At 47.8% G+C, this 21,715-nt stretch overlaps 1 protein-coding gene across 1 annotated transcript in view; it reads right to left on the bottom strand.

The window, feature by feature from the left end:
* Positions 1 to 1,052: 1,052 nt before the first annotated feature.
* The window catches only part of LOC134534504 (uncharacterized), a 32,349-nt gene continuing 11,686 nt past the window's right edge, over positions 1,053 to 21,715 (bottom strand). The window contains exons 3-7 of the mRNA XM_063372982.1: positions 9,926 to 10,070; positions 8,900 to 9,013; positions 8,041 to 8,145; positions 4,204 to 4,285; positions 1,053 to 1,647 (exon numbers count right to left, since the gene is read on the bottom strand). Of these exons, the coding sequence (XP_063229052.1) occupies positions 1,541 to 1,647; positions 4,204 to 4,285; positions 8,041 to 8,145; positions 8,900 to 9,013; positions 9,926 to 10,070 (553 nt within the window). The 3' untranslated portion in view covers positions 1,053 to 1,540. The remainder of the gene's footprint in view (positions 1,648 to 4,203; positions 4,286 to 8,040; positions 8,146 to 8,899; positions 9,014 to 9,925; positions 10,071 to 21,715) is intronic.

Raw genomic sequence — 21,715 nt, forward strand, 5'->3', positions numbered from 1 at the left:
GATAGTTATAATATGTAGCCAGTGCGTACTGGCACACATTATAATTTACTATTTTGTTAATGATTTTCTGAGATTTTTTTAAATTGATACTATTTTTAGTTTTGTGTTTTCATTTAAATGGTTTCAATTTTGTTAATTTTTTAATTTTTCTATAAACTTCATTTTAATAATTCCAAGTGTTTATTTTCCGTGTATTATTTTAGCAGTTGTTTACAAAGTTTTTATATACTATATTTTAAAGGCTTAGTTTGAATAAAGTGGGCTTAAGAACTGAGACTTTTAACGTGAGATTGTTGGGTGGCGTCGAAAGAGCAGTGGAGTGCAACTGGTAGCTGTTTTAAACGACTGAGCGAGCAGGGCTAGAGCGAAGTGAGCGCCAGTGTTTGGTGCGTGTGTGTTCGCCTAGAGACCGTGAGTCAGGTGCCAATACACTTGCCATCGGTGTATTTACATTGCTGCATTAACACTTCGCCATTTATGTTGCTGAATTACAAGCCTAAATGTTTTAGGCATTTTGAGTGGACGCCTCTCCGGCTATACTAGTAAGTGACACAGAACCAAAATATTGAACCACTTATGCTCCACGGGTGGGAATTTTTTATCATGTTGGTGAAGAGTTTTTTATGGAACTTTTTAATAAAAACTTACAATCGGGCATTTTAAATGGGGTTTACTGCACAGGTACCTGCAATTAGTTAGGTGTACGGAATATAGATAAAATTTATTTATGCTCGGAAAGAGGTGTAAAAAGGACAAATTTAGCAGTTTAATTGGAGACTAGTTCCGAAATTTTTGAAATCACGGCTTTTAAACATAAAACGTTATGCCACGTCCCCAAATTAATACAATACAATATCAGCATTTTAGATAAAATGTAGTTTACTGAGCTCGGAAAGGCACTTGTAAAGAAACATTTAAGTATTTTTGTTTTATTTTGATTTACGAGTGGTTAAATAATTTGCAATCAATATTTTCGCTTTAAAATGTACATTTTATATCAGTATGTATTTTACGCTTTGTATTTTGTAAGATTTTATTTGATATCTCTTTAATTTGTAGTATTGTTATTTTAGTAGGTTTTTAGATTTATAGTAGTGTCAGTTCGCTGTTAGTAAATTTTTGGGCGAAAGAATTGAAGAATGTTTTAAAAAGAAAAAAATTTGTGTTATATAGTGTAGTGTATAGTATAGTGTGTAGTATTTGGAGCCCACTTTGGTATTTTATATGAAAATATGTGGAATGTCATTAACAAACATATAAAAATATCAACCATAATTTTGCCATTTTGCTCTACTCAAAACTAAGAAGTGTAAAATAGTAAGGAACAGTTTTATAAAGTTAATAGTTCCATGTATATTATAACTAGGGATAAAAATAAAGATAAACAACAAATAAACAAAATAAAAACAAGCAGTCTATACTACTAAGGCGACACACTGTGTAGCTGCGAGTGGCTACTGTGCAGACGCCACATCTTGAGATGAAGCAGTCCTTGCAGTATTAACTGCCGCATCGTGGTCACAGCTGCGTCACAGCTGCGTCACAGCTGCTGCAGTGCTGCGTCGGGCTGGGGCACCACCAGCGTCTTGCACGAGCGGAACAACAGCTCGTGGTCAAGTCGCCTTGCGCCGGCAGCCTGATGCTCTTCTGCACACATTTCAATTGGTTTCTTAATAGGCATATATCCTGTGAGAGCTTTGTGACATAAAGTTCTTAAAAAAAGGGGGTTGTCTGTAATGTTGGTTTACGGACGATAATTTTACGTGATAACGTCATAAGAAAACATTGATGAAAAATTGCATACTTTTTAATTTTCAAATATTATTTATAGTTTTTGCAAATTTAATTTAAATTAATTGTTTAAATATAATCATGAACAATTAGTTAAAAAGCCCGCCTTAACCTGTTTGATATTATAGAAGATTTTCTCGCACGGTGGCTGGCCGGTTCTTGCACGCTCGGCTCAGGCGGAACGTGACAAATGGGTCATGCTTTTTCGTGCGTGCAGCTAGCGTTCATCGATTTATAAGACGTTATCACGTAAAAAAAAATAATTTTTAGCTGCCTTATGTCTTTATTGAAGAAAAATTATTTTGATATTTGTATTTTCACAGGTATGGGGGGTTCTGTTATAATTAAGATTATTGACAGACTTGTGTTTTTATCTGGAAATAGTGTGAGTAATTTGATAGATATTAATACCTTAAATGTTTTTTTTGTTTCATACCGCTTTTTGTCTTTTATACTAATTGATGATTATTTGCCAATATTTTTTTTTGTTTTATTATCTGTTAAGGAATAACCCCCTGGCAGTTGTCTGCGATAAAAAAAATCAAATACACCATAATTTTTCCAATCGTTAAATTTTTGAAACTGTTACTGTCTTAGGGAAGGTGGTCAGCGATTTCCAAGTGTAAAATCAAATAAAAGTGAAAAGATCCCTGCATTCTAAGGTTACATGACACGAACACACATACCGGTTCAAACTGAATTCAACCAATGTACTTCGGCTACAGGTTGATCACGACAAAATAAGTGGAAAATCTCAGTTGAATATATTAGCCAGTGCGGCTACTGGGTGCTGGGTGAAGTTTGGAAATATTATCCGCAATCTTTGATTATGATGTCATTGTGACCAATGGGGCAGCAGCGAACTCTAGGAAACAAAAATAAAATTGCGGGTTCAAGATTGTTATCAAGTCATACTGGTTAGCATAATATAAATATCAATTGATATTAGTGGTGTGGGAAAGTATACTGGTAGCCTCTGTAGAGAAAGAACCCCTCACAATTATTTGCCCTCATCAGATTTGAACCGATGACTCTAAGCTCAATGATGTAAGTGCGTTTTTGTAAATTTTATTAATATTAACATTAAATAAAGTTTTATTAATTTTATTTTTTCTAATTTTTTGGATAGTAAGTAAGAAATTTCAAGATGGCAGATGTGACATACTATTTAAAGATGGCGGAATTCAAGATATCGTAAATTTCTTTTAATGGGGAAATGTTCTCGAAAACAAAAACAAGATTATGTCCTACAAGCCATAGAAAACTGCAACATTTGTGAGTGAGACACTCGATGGCGGTGCCATCTTAAAACAAAGTACAACACAAATGAGTGGATCACTCGATAACAATGTAACCATAACGAAAAGTGCATCATTCAGGAGTAGCACTCGTTAACAATGACAACTTATTGAAAAGTGCCACATTTTGGAGAAGAGCATTGGATTCTAAGATGACGGAATTCACATCGCGATTCAAAACGGTGGAGTGATCTAGAAAACTAAATGGCGGAATTTAACATGGCCGCCAAAGTTGATGTCTGGGTAAGTAGTAAAATATCCCAAATATATGTGGAAAATTAAGAAGTTATTACCCATTATTTCAATGAAATAATTAAGCTATAGCCACTAAATTCGTGGTTATTGTAGAATATCATTAAATTATAAATAATGAAGACGCCCGGTGTTTCATCTTAATTACTTTATCTATTATTTACAATAAATATGGGTTTCAACACCAACTTCAACTTGACCTTTGAACTTACCCATACTTTGACCCTGGCGGCCATATTGAAATTGAAATTGAAATTTTGAATCGCGATATCAAGTCAGCCATCTTAGAATCGAGTGCCCCATTCTGAAATTTAGCACTTTTCATTAAGATGTCATTGTTAACGAGTGCCCCACTCATTTACACTTTTCGTTATGGTGACATCGTTATCGAGTGTACCACAGGTTCGTATTAGGTTTTCAATTTATTTTATAATAATGAGCCTGCAACGGAGGTTTATTGGTCGATTTCCTATTTAGACTAGATATACATATATACATACACAAATTTATATTATATATTCAGTAACAAAAAAAAGATGGAGAATGAAGAAACATTCCATAGGTTCTTTAAAGAGAAATATTTTTTATGAGCATGTTGCTAGGATGTAGAACAATTCTTGTGTAACTAGTTTGCTAAGTAAGAATACCCTTAATGTTTCAAAGTTCAGTCTTAAAGTGGCATAAATTTAAACATGTATTTTTTTCTTTAAGTGTGCTTGTTATAGAGTTAATTGTGTGCATTTATTTAGGTTAAAAAAAGATAAGTATTAGTTCACTGAAGGCTTTGCACAATGGTTCAGAAGATAAACTATTAGATTACAATAGCCACGAATAAATCTATGCAATATATATCTAAACTAACTTTGTACATCGTCCATTGTTATACTGCCCAGTGACTTCCTCGATAACAACCTCTCGAACAGTTCCAGATCTCCTGGTGACATCTGGAAATGACATATGGACACTTTTTAGAATTAGCATTCGAAAGTTGCTATGTACAAATAATTTTACAAAAAAAACATTTTGTCATTTTTGTAATTAATTGTTTGACAGTAAAAATAGCATTAAGTGGATTTTTTATATGCGCCCCATTGTCGCATGTGTATATCCCGTTACCAACACACCACTGTAAAAAGTAAATTTTCTTCATTTTTAACCCTGAAAAAAAGTAATTCTGAAACACCCAGTACACAGCAGAGTTCCGCAGCACGCGGATTCAAAAGTAGGCAGTAACATTCTTCTGGTGATATGAAGACGAAGTCAAGGCCTTTAACCCATAGCGGGTAGTATCAAAATATTTACGTCCAACTCTCTCCAATTCTAACATTATAATTGCATATGAACAATCTGGATTGTTCTGCACAACTAGCTCCGAGCGTAAAGTAGGTTGTTGCAAAGTCTACAGCCCCTTTCCATTATTAATATTTGCTAAGTGTTGGAGTTATAGGTTTTTGAGAAAAAGCCTTGTTAGTACCTACTACCAAAACTAGTAAATTAATTTGCTATTGATAACTTTTGGTATTACAAATCTGAAAGGTTATTTTTTAAAATTATTTTTGAAATAAAATATATTACAATATATTAGAAAAGATAGGACTGCAACCAATTGTAATATATATAGTAATTTACAAAGTATATTAAATTAATATCATTTCTGTTCCAAATAAGAAAGTTTTAATCAGAGGATATATTATGGCTAAAAAAAAAAAAATAAAAAAAAAACTGTTTGGGTAGCAAGCCACAACGAGGCGCTGGAATCTGAGGTGTAAACTATTTAGAAAGAGAAACATAATACAACACAAAGAATAAGAGGAAAAACTGTGGTGCGGGTTAAAGAGGATGGATCCACAATCCTTAAGAAAAGGAGTAAGAGGTGAGACTGTGGAGCAGGCTAAAGAGGATGGAATCACATTCCTCCAGAAAGAGGATAAGAGGTTAAACTGTGGTGCGGGCTAACAAGGATGGATCCGCACTCCTTGAGTCAGAGCGTAAGAGGCGAGAGATTGGTGCGGGCTAAAGACAATGGATCCGCATTCCTTGAGTAAGAGCGTAAGAGGTGAGAGATTGGTGCGGGCTAAAGACAATGGATCCGCATTCCTTGAGTAAGAGCGTAAGAGGTGAGAGATTGGTGCGGGCTAACGACAATGGATCCGCACTCCTTGAGTAAGAGCGTAAGATGTGAGAGATTGGTGCGGGCTAAAGACAATGGATCCGCACTCCTTGAGTAAGAGCGTAAGAGGCGAGAGATTGGTGCGGGCTAAAGACAATGGATCCGCATTCCTTGAGTAAGAGCGTAAGAGGCGAGAGATTGGTGCGGGCTAAAGACAATGGATCCGCATTCCTTGAGTAAGAGCGTAAGAGGTGAGAGATTGGTGCGGGCTAAAGACAATGGATCCGCATTCCTTGAGTAAGAGCGTAAGAGGTGAGAGATTGGTGCGGGCTAACGACAATGGATCCGCACTCCTTGAGTAAGAGCGTAAGATGTGAGAGATTGGTGCGGGCTAAAGACAATGGATCCGCACTCCTTGAGAAAGAGGGTAGTGTAGTGCTGGATGAATAGGATTGAGCGGCACTTGTTGTTAAAGAGGCCTCGATGCGAGACTGGGGTGCGGAAAGTCGAGGGAGGAGTTTTACCGCCTGACAGAGAGACAGAGAAGGGAGTATTGATCGGAGTGGTGAGGAAGTAGTGACACCACCTGTGGCAAAGAGAAAGAGGAGTGTTCATAATGTCGACCGGCAAGGAAGTAGCTGCACCACCTAAGACAGAGAAGTGATATGAGATAAATGGTGTGGAACAGTGAGAAAGGAGTTATACACTCTGAAATAGAGAGTGGGATATGAGAGAGCTGTGTGGAGGGGCGAGGAAATAGCATCGCCCCCTGAGACAGAGAGTACGAGGTGGGACAGTTGTGTGAACCTGTTTGGAAGGTGTCTTACGATTTATTACGGATGCATGGAATCCCACATCCATGTTTGCGATGGACGATTGACGTAGCGATGACTGAGGCGAGGGCGGTGCCGATTTTTTGGCCACTATTTCAACATGAACTTCTGCAAGGGAGGAGCTAGTTAACCTCGACTGTAAACTATTTTGGGCTTTTATGGCACCCCTACCCTTTTACAGTTTTCAACATGATGTGCACAAAAATCTTTTTTAATTTTAACTAGCAATGTGTTGGAACCAATAGTTTACCATGAATTTAGGATATAGTACTGCGACTTTCGGAAAATTTTGAAACTACAATTTCGTAGTAGACTTTTTTGAGCTTGCTATAAATATAGTCCCATTTTTTGTGAACATCCATTAGCAAAAGTCTTCCTGGAAAATTTCTATTTTGTGTGGACAAGTAAATACAACCAGATAACTTTGGGTTTGCACTTAAAACTTTATTCTCTATTGCAAAACTTACATTCCAAGCAGAAAATTTTTCGAGCCAGACCCGTATTTTCCTGCACTGTTAATAATATATTTTTTCTTGCAGTTTCATATGAAATACTATTGTGAGAATTTTTCACAACAAAGGATCTTTACGACACTTTAAAGTAGTCTTACTGCATGACATTTACATGATGATTACAAAAATAAATGTTTAGGCTTAATTTTTTTTGTTAGTAAACTAAACTCTACTTAAAAGGACATTTCGGTAATTTGTGCCATTGGAAATATCAGTATTACAGAAATTAGATTTGTACAGCAATAACTTTAAACTTTATACAATTTTAGTGCAATATTCTTTCTTCGCAGTGAGTTTCATAACTATAAGTGACACCATGCAAAATGGCAGAATATATTATAAACACCTACCGAAGAACTATGGAACTATTGATTAGAGGTGGTGGTGATGTTGTGTGGTATCCAGTATACAATACTACCTACTGGCCAAGATAAACTGAACATTAATGTTAACACTAAAAATATCACAGGAAACAAGTCTCAAAATAATTCTACATAAAAATAATTTAAAATAAGATGTAGTAAAACCAATGACTCATAACAATAAAATAATATATATGTAAAGCGGGTAATATAACTCCAAAACATTTCATTAGCCTTACAACTGGTTATATTGTTAAAGGACAGCCCTAGAAAGTATTTTTAATGAACATACTCGTCACATTCAGGGAGGCATCACAACTAGCTCTAGAAATTATGCTCAGTGTAAAGAGCGGAATCAATAATTACAACGAAGCTATATATGATCTTAAACTGCGTTTTCCAAAATAATTTGTGTTGGAAAATATTATAAAGCATAGTAAAGTGTTATTCGAACCCATACTCGGCGAGCGAGTAATTACTCGCGAAAGAAACTGAATCATCCTGGAACTCTTAATATCATAATACTATTGGGTATAAAACTATATTGGCATTTGATTTTAAGCAACGTCGAATTGGTTGAAAGTAGTAATGTTTTATCCTACATTAAAACAAGCATATTCCGGGTTTAGAAATCAACTAACATTTAGAAGGTGGTAAGGCTATATTTATACATTCGTACGGTCTTTCTTTAGGCTGCGTATCACAAGAAAACTTTCTTTGTGGCTCAGGTGTCAGCTAATCGGCAGAAGGTATTCCGGCCACTGGCTTCAGTTGGTGGCAGGAAAAAACTAATGACATTTAAATAATTTAATGGCGATCGCTGTGTGTCCACTATATTAGTAAAATGTTTCCTCAGTCTTGTCTGGGCTTTATCTCACGCACCTGAGCCCTAATAAGCGCAAGCCTCAGGTGGTGGAGACGCTCAGCTAGGGAGACCAGCTGCGCCTGAGCCTCGCTCAGTGCCGGCATCAGGCTGGAGTCCACGGTCTGTGCAGAAAACATAACGATGCCTCATCACCTGACGCTCCTGCCGCCAACGTTAACTTCGGAACACCTGCTCTGTTTTGAGACGTGGTACTTTACTTTATCCTGATTTCTAATTTCGCCGCGGCCAATGCCATGGCCAACTATTTTCCTAATACTGCTTACTTAATTTAGTTACATTTTTGTATAAAACATGTTTATGAAATGTAAACAACAAATTTATGATAGCTTAATTTCACACTTGGTGATGTTTCTTCTTGCAGGGCAGAGCTGGGCCAATCACTTGTCTCCAAAAGAGAACAACTATGATGTTGTTTCAAATGGGTGACAATAACAATACTCTCACACTGACTACTAAATGTTCCTTGTAATCCATGACTTTCCACATGAAAGTCCCGCATGGCACTCTTTACGTAAAAACTGTGACATGTTGACATCATACTCAGTATAACTAATATCAACTGATATATTTACATGGAATAATTTTAATATAAATGCCACTTGTTAATCAAAAAACATATCTTGTAACTGTTTGCTATTCCATTGGTGTTTACATATGCATTGGTTTTAAAAGTAAAATACAAACTTACACTTTATTAAACCAAACAACTGATGTAACATTTATTTTTACTTTAAATTGTAACCAAACATATGTAGGTCTTAATTTTTAAACATTTTTTTTTTAAATGTTTCAACTCTTTAGTTGGTTATAAGCTAGTGTTCTGTGTTGCAAGAGGGATTTTGAGGCAGCTGTTACCTCATGGAGCCATTTGTGCAACAAGTTGGCGCTGTCGCGGTACGAGGAGAGAACACGTAGTGTCTGGTCGCTTCTCTCAGAGTCCTGCATGTCGGTCATCAGATACACCACCACCTGCGAACACCACCCAGTCATCAAGCACATACTTCAGAATAGCAAAGCTTACATTAACATATTAGACTAAAGTCTATTTCCACATTAATAAAGTTTTAACTTAGAATAGTTAGTTTAATATAAAACTGTATGTGCAACATTACACATATATAAAAAAGCTTAGCTTTGTTTGCCAACTATTTAATCAAACATGATAATATTATAACAATTAAAATCAACACTGCACACGTCTAACAATAAGTGAAAATAAACCTGATTAATTCAATAAACTCTATGCTCATAAATATAATTCCCAAAGCTCATATATTAAAAAGTTTACACCAAATGTAGAAATTTATTTTCATAACAATGATTCCAGACACAAATGTAGAAATATGTGGGTGTGGTCCAGGTAAGGTTGGAACCTAGGGGCGTTTGAGACCAAAAACAGAAAGACTTGTGAAGCTGGTTTCTAATCAGCTAAGGAATATTAAAGGTGGGGCATGGCAGCTTTTACAGTTCGCCTTTGAAGGTAACATACAAAGAAAATGTTACTTCCAAGGAAAACAAGATTGGGTTAAAAGCATATAGTTATACTTGTTATAACATTCTACATCTATAACCGCAGAATACCTACTAAAAAATGAGCTGGCTTTACATCACAAAGTTATTTTATTGTTAGGAAAAGGTTTCTTAAAACTGTATCATGTAGACTTTAATAATATACTTCGAATTACATTAAACTAAAAAGAAATAAAACATAATTTACTGAACGACAGTACAGCATAGATATAAATACAGAAAGAACATGTGAATAGACTAATGGCAAAATTATTCCGAGGACACAAGTCTTTTGATATACCTTATCGTGAATTGTTTAATGCGCCTGAATTGTGCATATACTCCCCAAGGACAACTATAATGTGGTCAAACCTGCAGCATCATGGTGGTCTGCCTGGCGGTGCAGTGAGGAAACTCGACACTAGGCAGCAGCACCTGAGCCAGTCGCACGTTTAGCGCCGCCTCTTGCATGCAGTTCCTCACCTCCGTCGCCAGATGGAACCGGCTGTCTCCTGTCCTGCACACACATCAGCTCAAAATGGCACGGTCCATCAGCTGCAGCGCCGAGTGAGCAAGAGAGGCCGCTCCCCTCCACTCCAGCTCGCTACTCGCCAGCTCAGCACAATGAGGAGTGAGTAATAAGCAGTGAGCAGGAAGGTGGAACAGGGAGTTACTCACTGGGACTGAGTCTTGTTCCAGCTCTGCACGGCACGGTCCATCAGCTGCAGCGCCAAATGAGCAAGAGAGGCCGCTCCCCTCCACTCCAGCTCGCTACACACCAGCTCAGCACAATGAGGAGTGAGTAATAAGCAGTGAGCAGGAAGGTGGAACAGGGAGTTACTCACTGGGACTGGGCCTTGTTCCAGCTCTGCACGGCACGGTCCATCAGCTGCAGCGCCGAGTGAGCAAGAGAGGCCGCTCCCCTACACTCCAGCTCGCTACACACCAGCTCAGCACAATGAGGAGTGAGTAATAAGCAGTGAGCAGGAAGGTGGAACAGGGAGTTACTCACTGGGACTGGGCCTTGTTCCAGCTCTGCACGGCACGGTCCATCAGCTGCAGCGCCGAGTGAGCAAGAGAGGCCGCTCCCCTACACTCCAGCTCGCTACACACCAGCTCAGCACAATGAGGAGTGAGTAATAAGCAGTGAGCAGGAAGGTGGAACAGGGAGTTACTCACTGGGACTGGGCCTTGTTCCAGCTCTGCACGGCACGGTCCATCAGCTGCAGCGACGAGTGAGCAAGAGAGGCCGCTCCCCTCCACTCCAGCTCGCTACACACCAGCTCAGCACAATGAGGAGTGAGTAATAAGCAGTGAGCAGGAAGGTGGAACAGGGAGTTACTCACTGGGACTGAGTCTTGTTCCAGCTCTGCACGGCACGGTCCATCAGCTGCAGTGCCGAGTGAGCAAGAGAGGCCCCTCCCCTCCACTCCAGCTCGCTACACACCAGCTCAGCACAATGAGGAGTGAGTAATAAGCAGTGAGCAGGAAGGTGGAACAGGGAGTTACTCACTGGGACTGAGTCTTGTTCCAGCTCTGCACGGCACGGTCCATCAGCTGCAGTGCCGAGTGAGCAAGAGAGGCCGCTCCCCTACACTCCAGCTCGCTACACACCAGCTCAGCACAATGAGGAATGAGTAATAAGCAGTGAGCAGGAAGGTGGAACAGTGAGTTACTCACTGGGACTGAGTCTTGTTCCAGCTCTGCACGGCACGGTCCATCAGCTGCAGCGCCGAGTGAGCAAGAGAGGCCGCTCCCCTCCACTCCAGCTCGCTACTCGCCAGCTCAGCACAATGAGGAGTGAGTAATAAGCAGTGAGCAGGAAGGTGGAACAGGGAGTTACTCACTGGGACTGGGCCTTGTTCCAGCTCTGCACGGCACGGTCCATCAGCTGCAGCGCCGAGTGAGCAAGAGAGGCCGCTCCCCTCCACTCCAGCTCGCTACACACCAGCTCAGCACAATGAGGAGTGAGTAATAAGCAGTGAGCAGGAAGGTGGAACAGGGAGTTACTCACTGGGACTGAGTCTTGTTCCAGCTCTGCACGGCACAGTCCATCAGCTGCAGCGCCGAGTGAGCAAGAGAGGCCGCTCCCCTCCACTCCAGCTCGCTACACACCAGCTCAGCACAATGAGGAGTGAGTAATAAGCAGTGAGCAGGAAGGTGGAACAGGGAGTTACTCACTGGGACTGGGCCTTGTTCCAGCTCTGCACGGCACAGTCCATCAGCTGCAGCGCCGAGTGAGCAAGAGAGGCCGCTCCCCTCCACTCCAGCTCGCTACTCGCCAGCTCAGCACAATGAGGAGTGAGTAATAAGCAGTGAGCAGGAAGGTGGAACAGGGAGTTACTCACTGGGACTGAGTCTTGTTCCAGCTCTGCACGGCACGGTCCATCAGCTGCAGCGCCGAGTGAGCAAGAGAGGCCGCTCCCCTCCACTCCAGCTCGCTACACACCAGCTCAGCACAATGAGGAGTGAGTAATAAGCAGTGAGCAGGAAGGTGGAACAGGGAGTTACTCACTGGGACTGAGTCTTGTTCCAGCTCTGCACGGCACGGTCCATCAGCTGCAGCGCCGAGTGAGCAAGAGAGGCCGCTCCCCTCCACTCCAGCTCGCTACACACCAGCTCAGCACAATGAGGAGTGAGTAATAAGCAGTGAGCAGGAAGGTGGAACAGGGAGTTACTCACTGGGACTGAGTCTTGTTCCAGCTCTGCACGGCACAGTCCATCAGCTGCAGCGCCGAGTGAGCAAGAGAGGCCGCTCCCCTCCACTCCAGCTCGCTACTCGCCAGCTCAGCACAATGAGGAGTGAGTAATAAGCAGTGAGCAGGAAGGTGGAACAGTGAGTTACTCACTGGGACTGGGCCTTGTTCCAGCTCTGCACGGCACGGTCCATCAGCTGCAGCGCCGAGTGAGCAAGAGAGGCCGCTCCCCTCCACTCCAGCTCGCTACACACCAGCTCAGCACAATGAGGAGTGAGTAATAAGCAGTGAGCAGGAAGGTGGAACAGGGAGTTACTCACTGGGACTGAGTCTTGTTCCAGCTCTGCACGGCACAGTCCATCAGCTGCAGCGCCGAGTGAGCAAGAGAGGCCGCTCCCCTCCACTCCAGCTCGCTACACACCAGCTCAGCACAATGAGGAGTGAGTAATAAGCAGTGAGCAGGAAGGTGGAACAGGGAGTTACTCACTGGGACTGAGTCTTGTTCCAGCTCTGCACGGCACAGTCCATCAGCTGCAGCGCCGAGTGAGCAAGAGAGGCCGCTCCCCTCCACTCCAGCTCGCTACACACCAGCTCAGCACAATGAGGAGTGAGTAATAAGCAGTGAGCAGGAAGGTGGAACAGTGAGTTACTCACTGGGACTGGGCCTTGTTCCAGCTCTGCACGGCACAGTCCATCAGCTGCAGCGCCGAGTGAGCAAGAGAGGCCGCTCCCCTCCACTCCAGCTCGCTACTCGCCAGCTCAGCACAATGAGGAGTGAGTAATAAGCAGTGAGCAGGAAGGTGGAACAGGGAGTTACTCACTGGGACTGAGTCTTGTTCCAGCTCTGCACGGCACAGTCCATCAGCTGCAGCGCCGAGTGAGCAAGAGAGGCCGCTCCCCTCCACTCCAGCTCGCTACACACCAGCTCAGCACAATGAGGAGTGAGTAATAAGCAGTGAGCAGGAAGGTGGAACAGGGAGTTACTCACTGGGACTGAGTCTTGTTCCAGCTCTGCACGGCACGGTCCATCAGCTGCAGCGCCGAGTGAGCAAGAGAGGCCGCTCCCCTCCACTCCAGCTCGCTACACACCAGCTCAGCACAATGAGGAGTGAGTAATAAGCAGTGAGCAGGAAGGTGGAACAGTGAGTTACTCACTGGGACTGGGCCTTGTTCCAGCTCTGCACGGCACGGTCCATCAGCTGCAGCGCCGAGTGAGCAAGAGAGGCCGCTCCCCTACACTCCAGCTCGCTACACACCAGCTCAGCACAATGAGGAGTGAGTAATAAGCAGTGAGCAGGAAGGTGGAACAGGGAGTTACTCACTGGGACTGAGTCTTGTTCCAGCTCTGCACGGCACGGTCCATCAGCTGCAGCGCCGAGTGAGCAAGAGAGGCCGCTCCCCTCCACTCCAGCTCGCTACACACCAGCTCAGCACAATGAGGAGTGATTAATAAGCAGTGAGCAGGAAGGTGGAACAGGGAGTTACTCACTGGGACTGAGTCTTGTTCCAGCTCTGCACGGCACGGTCCATCAGCTGCAGCGCCGAGTGAGCAAGAGAGGCCGCTCCCCTCCACTCCAGCTCGCTACACACCAGCTCAGCACAATGAGGAGTGAGTAATAAGCAGTGAGCAGGAAGGTGGAACAGGGAGTTACTCACTGGGACTGAGTCTTGTTCCAGCTCTGCACGGCACAGTCCATCAGCTGCAGCGCCGAGTGAGCAAGAGAGGCCGCTCCCCTCCACTCCAGCTCGCTACTCGCCAGCTCAGCACAATGAGGAGTGAGTAATAAGCAGTGAGCAGGAAGGTGGAACAGTGAGTTACTCACTGGGACTGGGCCTTGTTCCAGCTCTGCACGGCACGGTCCATCAGCTGCAGCGCCGAGTGAGCAAGAGAGGCCGCTCCCCTCCACTCCAGCTCGCTACACACCAGCTCAGCACAATGAGGAATGAGTAATAAGCAGTGAGCAGGAAGGTGGAACAGGGAGTTACTCACTGGGACTGGGCCTTGTTCCAGCTCTGCACGGCACGGTCCATCAGCTGCAGCGCCGAGTGAGCAAGAGAGGCCGCTCCCCTCCACTCCAGCTCGCTACACACCAGCTCAGCACAATGAGGAATGAGTAATAAGCAGTGAGCAGGAAGGTGGAACAGGGAGTTACTCACTGGGACTGGGCCTTGTTCCAGCTCTGCACGGCACGGTCCATCAGCTGCAGCGCCGAGTGAGCAAGAGAGGCCGCTCCCCTCCACTCCAGCTCGCTACACACCAGCTCAGCACAATGAGGAATGAGTAATAAGCAGTGAGCAGGAAGGTGGAACAGGGAGTTACTCACTGGGACTGGGCCTTGTTCCAGCTCTGCACGGCACGGTCCATCAGCTGCAGCGCCGAGTGAGCAAGAGAGGCCGCTCCCCTCCACTCCAGCTCGCTACACACCAGCTCAGCACAATGAGGAATGAGTAATAAGCAGTGAGCAGGAAGGTGGAACAGGGAGTTACTCACTGGGACTGGGCCTTGTTCCAGCTCTGCACGGCACGGTCAATCAGCTGCAGCGCCGAGTGAGCAAGAGAGGCCGCTCCCCTCCACTCCGGCTCGCTACACACCAGCTCAGCACAATGAGGAGTGAGTAATAAGCAGTGAGCAGGAAGGTGGAACAGTGAGTTACTCACTGGGACTGGGCCTTGTTCCAGCTCTGCACGGCACGGTCCATCAGCTGCAGCGCCGAGTGAGCAAGAGAGGCCGCTCCCCTCCACTCCAGCTCGCTACACACCAGCTCAGCACAATAAGGAGTGAGTAATAAGCAGTGAGCAGGAAGGTGGAACAGGGAGTTACTCACTGGGACTGAGTCTTGTTCCAGCTCTGCACGGCACAGTCCATCAGCTGCAGCGCCGAGTGAGCAAGAGAGGCCGCTCCCCTCCACTCCAGCTCGCTACACACCAGCTCAGCACAATGAGGAATGAGTAATAAGCAGTGAGCAGGAAGGTGGAACAGGGAGTTACTCACTGGGACTGAGTCTTGTTCCAGCTCTGCACGGCACGGTCCATCAGCTGCAGTGCCGAGTGAGCAAGAGAGGCCGCTCCCCTCCACTCCAGCTCGCTACACACCAGCTCAGCACAATGAGGAATGAGTAATAAGCAGTGAGCAGGAAGGTGGAACAGGGAGTTACTCACTGGGACTGAGTCTTGTTCCAGCTCTGCACGGCACAGTCCATCAGCTGCGGCGCCGAGTGAGCAAGAGAGGCCGCTCCCCTACACTCCAGCTCGCTACACACCAGCTCAGCACAATGAGGAGTGAGTAATAAGCAGTGAGCAGGAAGGTGGAACAGGGAGTTACTCACTGGGACTGAGTCTTGTTCCAGCTCTGCACGGCACAGTCCATCAGCTGCAGCGCCGAGTGAGCAAGAGAGGCCGCTCCCCTCCACTCCAGCTCGCTACACACCAGCTCAGCACAATGAGGAATGAGTAATAAGCAGTGAGCAGGAAGGTGGAACAGGGAGTTACTCACTGGGACTGAGTCTTGTTCCAGCTCTTCACGGCACAGTCCATCAGCTGCGGCGCCGAGTGAGCAAGAGAGGCCGCTCCCCTCCACTCCAGCTCGCTACACACCAGCTCAGCACAATGAGGAGTGAGTAATAAGCAGTGAGCAGGAAGGTGGAACAGGGAGTTACTCACTGGGACTGAGTCTTGTTCCAGCTCTGCACGGCACAGTCCATCAGCTGCAGCGCCGAGTGAGCAAGAGAGGCCGCTCCCCTCCACTCCAGCTCGCTACACACCAGCTCAGCACAATGAGGAATGAGTAATAAGCAGTGAGCAGGAAGGTGGAACAGGGAGTTACTCACTGGGACTGAGTCTTGTTCCAGCTCTGCACGGCACAGTCCATCAGCTGCGGCGCCGAGTGAGCAAGAGAGGCCGCTCCCCTCCACTCCAGCTCGCTACACACCAGCTCAGCACAATGAGGAGTGAGTAATAAGCAGTGAGCAGGAAGGTGGAACAGGGAGTTACTCACTGGGACTGAGTCTTGTTCCAGCTCTGCACGGCACGGTCCATCAGCTGCGGCGCCGAGTGAGCAAGAGAGGCAGCTCCCCTCCACTCCAGCTCGCTACACACCAGCTCAGCACAATGAGGAGTGAGTAATAAGCAGTGAGCAGGAAGGTGGAACAGGGAGTTACTCACTGGGACTGAGTCTTGTTCCAGCTCTGCACGGCACAGTCCATCAGCTGCAGCGCCGAGTGAGCAAGAGAGGCCGCTCCCCTCCACTCCAGCTCGCTACACACCAGCTCAGCACAATGAGGAGTGAGTAATAAGCAGTGAGCAGGAAGGTGGAACAGGGAGTTACTCACTGGGACTGAGTCTTGTTCCAGCTCTGCACGGCACGGTCCATCAGCTGCAGCGCCGAGTGAGCAAGAGAGGCCGCTCCCCTTAACTCCAGCTCGCTACACACCAGCTCAGCACAATGAGGAGTGAGTAATAAGCAGTGAGCAGGAAGGTGGAACAGTGAGTTACTCACTGGGACTGGGCCTTGTTCCAGCTCTGCACGGCACGGTCCATCAGCTGCAGCGCCGAGTGAGCAAGAGAGGCCGCTCCCCTACACTCCAGCTCGCTACACACCAGCTCAGCACAATGAGGAGTGAGTAATAAGCAGTGAGCAGGAAGGTGGAACAGGGAGTTACTCACTGGGACTGAGTCTTGTTCCAGCTCTGCACGGCACGGTCCATCAGCTGCAGCGCCGAGTGAGCAAGAGAGGCCGCTCCCCTCCACTCCAGCTCGCTACACACCAGCTCAGCACAATGAGGAGTGAGTAATAAGCAGTAAGCAGGAAGGTGGAACTGGGAGTTACTCACTGGGACTGAGTCTTGTTCCAGCTCTGCACGGCACGGTCCATCAGCTGCAGCGCCGAGTGAGCAAGAGAGGCCGCTCCCCTCCACTCCAGCTCGCTACACACCAGCTCAGCACAATGAGGAGTGAGTAATAAGCAGTGAGCAGGAAGGTGGAACAGGGAGTTACTCACTGGGACTGAGTCTTGTTCCAGCTCTGCACGGCACGGTCCATCAGCTGCAGCGCCGAGTGAGCAAGAGAGGCCGCTCCCCTCCACTCCAGCTCGCTACACACCAGCTCAGCACAATGAGGAGTGAGTAATAAGCAGTGAGCAGGAAGGTGGAACAGGGAGTTACTCACTGGGACTGAGTCTTGTTCCAGCTCTGCACGGCACGGTCCATCAGCTGCAGCGCCGAGTGAGCAAGAGAGGCCGCTCCCCTACACTCCAGCTCGCTACACACCAGCTCAGCACAATGAGGAGTGAGTAATAAGCAGTGAGCAGGAAGGTGGAACAGGGAGTTACTCACTGGGAATGAGTCTTGTTCCAGCTCTGCACGGCACGGTCCATCAGCTGCAGCGCCGAGTGAGCAAGAGAGGCCGCTCCCCTCCACTCCAGCTCGCTACACACCAGCTCAGCACAATGAGGAGTGAATAATAAGCAGTGAGCAGGAAGGTGGAACAGTGAGTTACTCACTGGGACTGGGACTTGTTCCAGCTCTGCACGGCACGGTCCATCAGCTGCAGCGCCGAGTGAGCAAGAGAGGCCGCTCCCCTCCACACCAGCTCGCTACACACCAGCTCAGCACAATGAGGAGTGAGTAATAAGCAGTGAGCAGGAAGGTGGAACAGGGATTTACTCACTGGGACTGGGCCTTGTTCCAGCTCTGCACGGCACGGTCCATCAGCTGCAGCGCCGAGTGAGCAAGAGAGGCCGCTCCCCTCCACTCCAGCTCGCTACACACCAGCTCAGCACAATGAGGAATGAGTAATAAGCAGTGAGCAGGAAGGTGGAACAGGGAGTTACTCACTGGGACTGGGCCTTGTTCCAGCTCTGCACGGCACGGTCCATCAGCTGCAGCGCCGAGTGAGCAAGAGAGGCCGCTCCCCTCCACTCCAGCTCGCTACACACCAGCTCAGCACAATGAGGAGTGAGTAATAAGCAGTGAGCAGGAAGGTGGAACAGTGAGTTACTCACTGGGACTGGGCCTTGTTCCAGCTCTGCACGGCACGGTCCATCAGCTGCAGCGCCGAGTGAGCAAGAGAGGCCGCTCCCCTCCACTCCAGCTCGCTACACACCAGCTCAGCACAATGAGGAGTGAGTAATAAGCAGTGAGCAGGAAGGTGGAACAGGGAGTTACTCACTGGGACTGAGTCTTGTTCCAGCTCTGCACGGCACAGTCCATCAGCTGCGGCGCCGAGTGAGCAAGAGAGGCCGCTCCCCTACACTCCAGCTCGCTACACACCAGCTCAGCACAATGAGGAGTGAGTAATAAGCAGTGAGCAGGAAGGTGGAACAGGGAGTTACTCACTGGGACTGGGCCTTGTTCCAGCTCTGCACGGCACGGTCCATCAGCTGCAGCGCCGAGTGAGCAAGAGAGGCCGCTCCCCTACACTCCAGCTCGCTACACACCAGCTCAGCACAATGAGGAGTGAGTAATAAGCAGTGAGCAGGAAGGTGGAACAGGGAGTTACTCACTGGGACTGAGTCTTGTTCCAGCTCTGCACGGCACAGTCCATCAGCTGCGGCGCCGAGTGAGCAAGAGAGGCCGCTCCCCTACACTCCAGCTCGCTACACACCAGCTCCGCACAATGAGGAGTGAGTAATAAGCAGTGAGCAGGAAGGTGGAACAGGGAGTTACTCACTGGGACTGAGTCTTGTTCCAGCTCTGCACGGCACAGTCCATCAGCTGCAGCGCCGAGTGAGCAAGAGAGGCCGCTCCCCTCCACTCCAGCTCGCTACACACCAGCTCAGCACAATGAGGAATGAGTAATAAGCAGTGAGCAGGAAGGTGGAACAGGGAGTTACTCACTGGGACTGAGTCTTGTTCCAGCTCTGCACGGCACAGTCCATCAGCTGCAGCGCCGAGTGAGCAAGAGAGGCCGCTCCCCTCCACTCCAGCTCGCTACACACCAGCTCAGCACAATGAGGAGTGAGTAATAAGCAGTGAGCAGGAAGGTGGAACAGGGAGTTACTCACTGGGACTGAGTCTTGTTCCAGCTCTGCACGGCACAGTCCATCAGCTGCAGCGCCGAGTGAGCAAGAGAGGCCGCTCCCCTCCACTCCAGCTCGCTACACACCAGCTCAGCACAATAATGAGTGAGTAATAAGCAGTGAGCAGGAAGGTGGAACAGGGAGTTACTCACTGGGACTGAGTCTTGTTCCAGCTCTGCACGGCACGGTCCATCAGCTGCAGCGCCGAGTGAGCAAGAGAGGCCGCTCCCCTCCACTCCAGCTCGCTACACACCAGCTCAGTACAATGAGGAGTGAGTAATAAGCAGTGAGCAGGAAGGTGGAACAGGGAGTTACTCACTGGGACTGAGTCTTGTTCCAGCTCTGCACGGCACGGTCCATCAGCTGCAGCGCCGAGTGAGCAAGAGAGGCCGCTCCCCTACACTCCAGCTCGCTACACACCAGCTCAGCACAATGAGGAGTGAGTAATAAGCAGTGAGCAGGAAGGTGGAACAGGGAGTTACTCACTGGGACTGAGTCTTGTTCCAGCTCTGCACGGCACGGTCCATCAGCTGCAGCGCCGAGTGAGCAAGAGAGGCCCCTCCCCTCCACTCCAGCTCGCTACACACCAGCTCAGCACAATGAGGAATGAGTAATAAGCAGTGAGCAGGAAGGTGGAACAGGGAGTTACTCACTGGGACTGAGTCTTGTTCCAGCTCTGCACGGCACGGTCCATCAGCTGCAGCGCCGAGTGAGCAAGAGAGGCCGCTCCCCTCCACTCCAGCTCGCTACTCACCAGCTCAGCACAATGAGGAGTGAGTAATAAGCAGTGAGCAGGAAGGTGAAACAGGGAGTTACTCACTGGGACTGAGTCTTGTTCCAGCTCTGCACGGCACAGTCCATCAGCTGCAGCGCCGAGTGAGCAAGAGAGGCCGCTCCCCTCCACTCCAGCTCGCTACACACCAGCTCAGCACAATGAGGAGTGAGTAATAAGCAGTGAGCAGGAAGGTGAAACAGGGAGTTACTCACTGGGACTGAGTCTTGTTCCAGCTCTGCACGGCACGGTCCATCAGCTGCAGCGCCGAGTGAGCAAGAGAGGCCGCTCCCCTCCACTCCAGCTCGCTACACACCAGCTCAGCACAATGAGGAGTGAGTAATAAGCAGTGAGCAGGAAGGTGGAACAGGGAGTTACTCACTGGGACTGAGTCTTGTTCCAGCTCTGCACGGCACGGTCCATCAGCTGCAGCGCCGAGTGAGCAAGAGAGGCCGCTCCCCTCCACTCCAGCTCGCTACACACCAGCTCAGCACAATGAGGAATGAGTAATAAGCAGTGAGCAGGAAGGTGGAACAGGGAGTTACTCACTGGGACTGAGTCTTGTTCCAGCTCTGCACGGCACGGTCCATCAGCTGCAGCGCCGAGTGAGCAAGAGAGGCCGCTCCCCTCCACTCCAGCTCGCTACACACCAGCTCAGCACAATGAGGAATGAGTAATAAGCAGTGAGCAGGAAGGTGGAACAGGGAGTTACTCACTGGGACTGAGTCTTGTTCCAGCTCTGCACGGCACGGTCCATCAGCTGCAGCGCCGAGTGAGCAAGAGAGGCCGCTCCCCTCCACTCCAGCTCGCTACACACCAGCTCAGCACAATGAGGAATGAGTAATAAGCAGTGAGCAGGAAGGTGGAACAGTGAGTTACTCACTGGGACTGAGTCTTGTTCCAGCTCTGCACGGCACGGTCCATCAGCTGCAGCGCCGAGTGAGCAAGAGAGGCCGCTCCCCTCCACTCCAGCTCGCTACACACCAGCTCAGCACAATGAGGAGTGAATAATAAGCAGTGAGCAGGAAGGTGGAACAGTGAGTTACTCACTGGGACTGGGACTTGTTCCAGCTCTGCACGGCACGGTCCATCAGCTGCAGCGCCGAGTGAGCAAGAGAGGCCGCTCCCCTCCACACCAGCTCGCTACACACCAGCTCAGCACAATGAGGAGTGAGTAATAAGCAGTGAGCAGGAAGGTGGAACAGGGAGTTACTCACTGGGACTGGGCCTTGTTCCAGCTCTGCACGGCACGGTCCATCAGCTGCAGCGCCGAGTGAGCAAGAGAGGCCGCTCCCCTCCACTCCAGCTCGCTACACACCAGCTCAGCACAATGAGGAATGAGTAATAAGCAGTGAGCAGGAAGGTGGAACAGGGAGTTACTCACTGGGACTGGGCCTTGTTCCAGCTCTGCACGGCACGGTCCATCAGCTGCAGCGCCGAGTGAGCAAGAGAGGCCGCTCCCCTCCACTCCAGCTCGCTACACACCAGCTCAGCACAATGAGGAGTGAGTAATAAGCAGTGAGCAGGAAGGTGGAACAGTGAGTTACTCACTGGGACTGGGCCTTGTTCCAGCTCTGCACGGCACGGTCCATCAGCTGCAGCGCCGAGTGAGCAAGAGAGGCCGCTCCCCTCCACTCCAGCTCGCTACACACCAGCTCAGCACAATGAGGAGTGAGTAA

This window comes from Bacillus rossius, chromosome 7 (assembly GCF_032445375.1).
Source record: "Bacillus rossius redtenbacheri isolate Brsri chromosome 7, Brsri_v3, whole genome shotgun sequence".
Lineage (NCBI taxonomy): Eukaryota > Metazoa > Arthropoda > Insecta > Phasmatodea > Bacillidae > Bacillus > Bacillus rossius.